Below are 2809 nucleotides of genomic sequence, written 5' to 3'. Positions count from 1 at the left end.
ACCTGCATCTTTGCACCAAATTGCATAATTGTTAGTGCTCTTTATGGATTTCAGAGCAGGCTATAACATTTGTTTTTTAATCATTAGAGTATTTAAGAAGTTTAATCTATTGCAGAACCATACCTGATGAGATACTTGAATCGTCCGGTTTGTCTGTGCAGACTACAGTCTTAGTAGCATACTTGACACTGAGGGTGTTGTTGGCAGTGCAGGTGAGTGTAGTGTTTTCTGCTAGACGGAGGCTGATATTCAGGTGAGATCCTTGAGTCTGGATCTGAAGACCGCTCCAGCTGTAGGAGAGATTCAGACCAGCACCGAACGCCAGACACCGAAGATGAAACATGCAGCTGTCCTGCAGCCGGGTAACACTGGACTCAATCTGTACATCTCTGATGAGATCTGTAAGAGAATAATATGCTAAAGTAATTATATTAGCATACTGATTCCTTCATAAAGGAACTATTTAACTTTAGTTAAATAATCATGAACATATTCAACATCAGTTCTTAAATGTGTTGTTTTAGAATTTGATATTTGCATCCGAACAGCATTGACAGAATAAATATCAAACAATTAAACTCACCATGAACATGCAGCACAATGAATTTTGTTTCATATTGTATAGATTTTCCTTCTGCAACAATAGAGAATCTTCCAGAATCCTGGAGTTTGAGGTCTGCTACTGTTACGCTAATATTGTTCTTATTCATCTTTAACCTTTCATAAAATAATTCAGATTTGACTTTTTGGAAATCATCTTTTCGATACTCAGCAAAAGTAGTATCATAATATTTCCACTGCACTTCAAGACCATCTTTTGGATAATCAGCTATTAATTCCAGTGAGTCTCCAGCAGCTTTGTGCACAACCTCTGCATCTGGATCAACACACGACCCTGCAATACAGAACAGACAACAAAACATGGCTACATACTGTCACAAATGCATGCCATATTTTATGCATTTAACATAAGACAATGTTTCCATTAAAACACTTCATTATATCAGTTTGACAACACCAACAAAATGCATGAGAAAAAAAGCAACAGAAAGTCGACAAATAATAAATCAACCATCAAAAGAAGCTCCCAGAGTATGCGTTTTAGATTTTGCTATCAGCACAGAGCATCTCACACGTCTCACTATGTCTTTACACTCCTGTCTTCAAGAGGACAGCTCCACAGCAACATCAGCATGAAAAATAACACTATTCCCACCAGATCTGGATGCACATGGTCTTTGGTGTTTATAATGTAACTGCAGTGCACGGTGACTCCTGATCTGTGTTTGTATTTGGTAACTTGTGCCCATTCATGCTCTGTGAGGAAGTGTTTCACAGCAGCACTTTCACCCATCACACTGCGATTTTTGTTTCTGCATGTGTCCATTTTAATTTTAACATCTTAATTTTATTTTCTCATATCCGCTAATTTACTCTCCTTCAACAGTTGCATCTCTTTTTGCAAGTATTACACGTTTTTGCCATTTTGGTGAAATAATACCAAATGACAAGTCAACATTAAACCATATGTTTTTTGATTATGGTGAATTCAGGTACATTGGGACACAATTTGCCATTGAAATTACTAGAAAAATGTCCCCCAATTAACCTGATTTCACACTGTACTGCTGGCTGCAACAGAAAAACACTCTATTACAACTAGCCACATTCTCTAAACGATAAGGCTTGAGGTTTCCTGAGTCGAACAGCCTTTTCTCACAGATGAAACACTGATATTACCTAAACATGCATGATCATTTACCTTAAAAAGTAAAGTCAAAATACAGCTATAAACATGCATTATATATAATTTTGTATTTATTAAGCAAACATCGTTAATTTCATATACTATGCCCTATGGAATCAAGAGCATTGTATATATTAGCATTACATATATGAAAGCAAGAGCAGTTTTCCAGATGCACATTCATTCCCCACACATACATAAGTGTCCTGTCGGCTAAAACCTCCTAAGTTCCATCCTAAACATAAACATATTTAATAATCATTTGAAATATTCATATTCATTCCCTATACAGGAATAACTGCTGGATTTCTCGAGTCACTCACCTTGGAGAAGGAAAACCAGGAGAACTCCTAAGATGGAGCAGCGGGACTCTTGAAAGACGTTCATGTCCAGATGTTTAGACGACAGACTGAGGCATTCGTGACGGCAGATACAGCGAAACAGAAGAGACAACAACAGACTTCCTCACACCGACTGCTCTGCATCTCAGTTTGTGCATATCTGCACAAATAACAACACACAAATGAGCTTTGGTGACGTGACCTTTAAGAAGCGCCTTCTGAAAGTTGTGCTTGAGGTTTAGGGGCTTTCTGGTCTCTAAATTAGTTTGCACCTCCCACTAGGGTCAAGTGCAAGAGCGCAGGCGTTTCATCCACCAACACTGCAGTGTGCGGGAAGTGAAGGTTACGCATTTACATGCACAGTGCTATAAATGACCAAAAGTACTGGAAGCTCATCAGGGAGCAAAAGTGAAGTGAAACCCTAGAGGAACAAGGACGTTTTAGAAAAGAGAGTCTCTTTGTTAAAGGTCCTGATGTGTCAGAGTTTAAACAGCCAGCTTCATTTGCTGATGGAGCTGTGAAAGAACAACATTAGTTTGCATACTGTGACCACAATGTAACCAGACTCATGTAACCACATGCTCACTGGGTGCCAGAGCAAAGCGACTTCCTCATCATCTCATCATCTCACATCCAAACGAGAAGGCGTAAAAAAGTACATTTATTCAATGCACATTTGCAAAGACACACCCTTTGTTGTTTCTACATCAGATCAGTTTTT

The 2809-nt window shown here is 38.6% G+C and overlaps 1 protein-coding gene across 1 annotated transcript in view; it reads right to left on the bottom strand.

The window, feature by feature from the left end:
• Positions 1 to 2296, bottom strand: part of LOC107574659 (T-lymphocyte surface antigen Ly-9-like) — a 6531-nt gene extending 4235 nt beyond the window's left edge. Inside the window, exons 1-3 of the mRNA XM_016261098.1 lie at positions 2071 to 2296; positions 584 to 895; positions 124 to 399 (exon numbers count right to left, since the gene is read on the bottom strand). Coding sequence (XP_016116584.1) covers positions 124 to 399; positions 584 to 895; positions 2071 to 2134 — 652 coding nt within the window. The 5' untranslated portion in view covers positions 2135 to 2296. The remainder of the gene's footprint in view (positions 1 to 123; positions 400 to 583; positions 896 to 2070) is intronic.
• Between the last annotated feature and the right edge of the window lie 513 nt (positions 2297 to 2809).

Source organism: Sinocyclocheilus grahami, unplaced genomic scaffold (genome assembly GCF_001515645.1).
Source record: "Sinocyclocheilus grahami isolate Dianchi unplaced genomic scaffold, SAMN03320097.WGS_v1.1 scaffold2300.1, whole genome shotgun sequence".
Classification (NCBI taxonomy): domain Eukaryota; kingdom Metazoa; phylum Chordata; class Actinopteri; order Cypriniformes; family Cyprinidae; genus Sinocyclocheilus; species Sinocyclocheilus grahami.
This window is presented reverse-complemented; position numbering and strand designations above follow the sequence as displayed.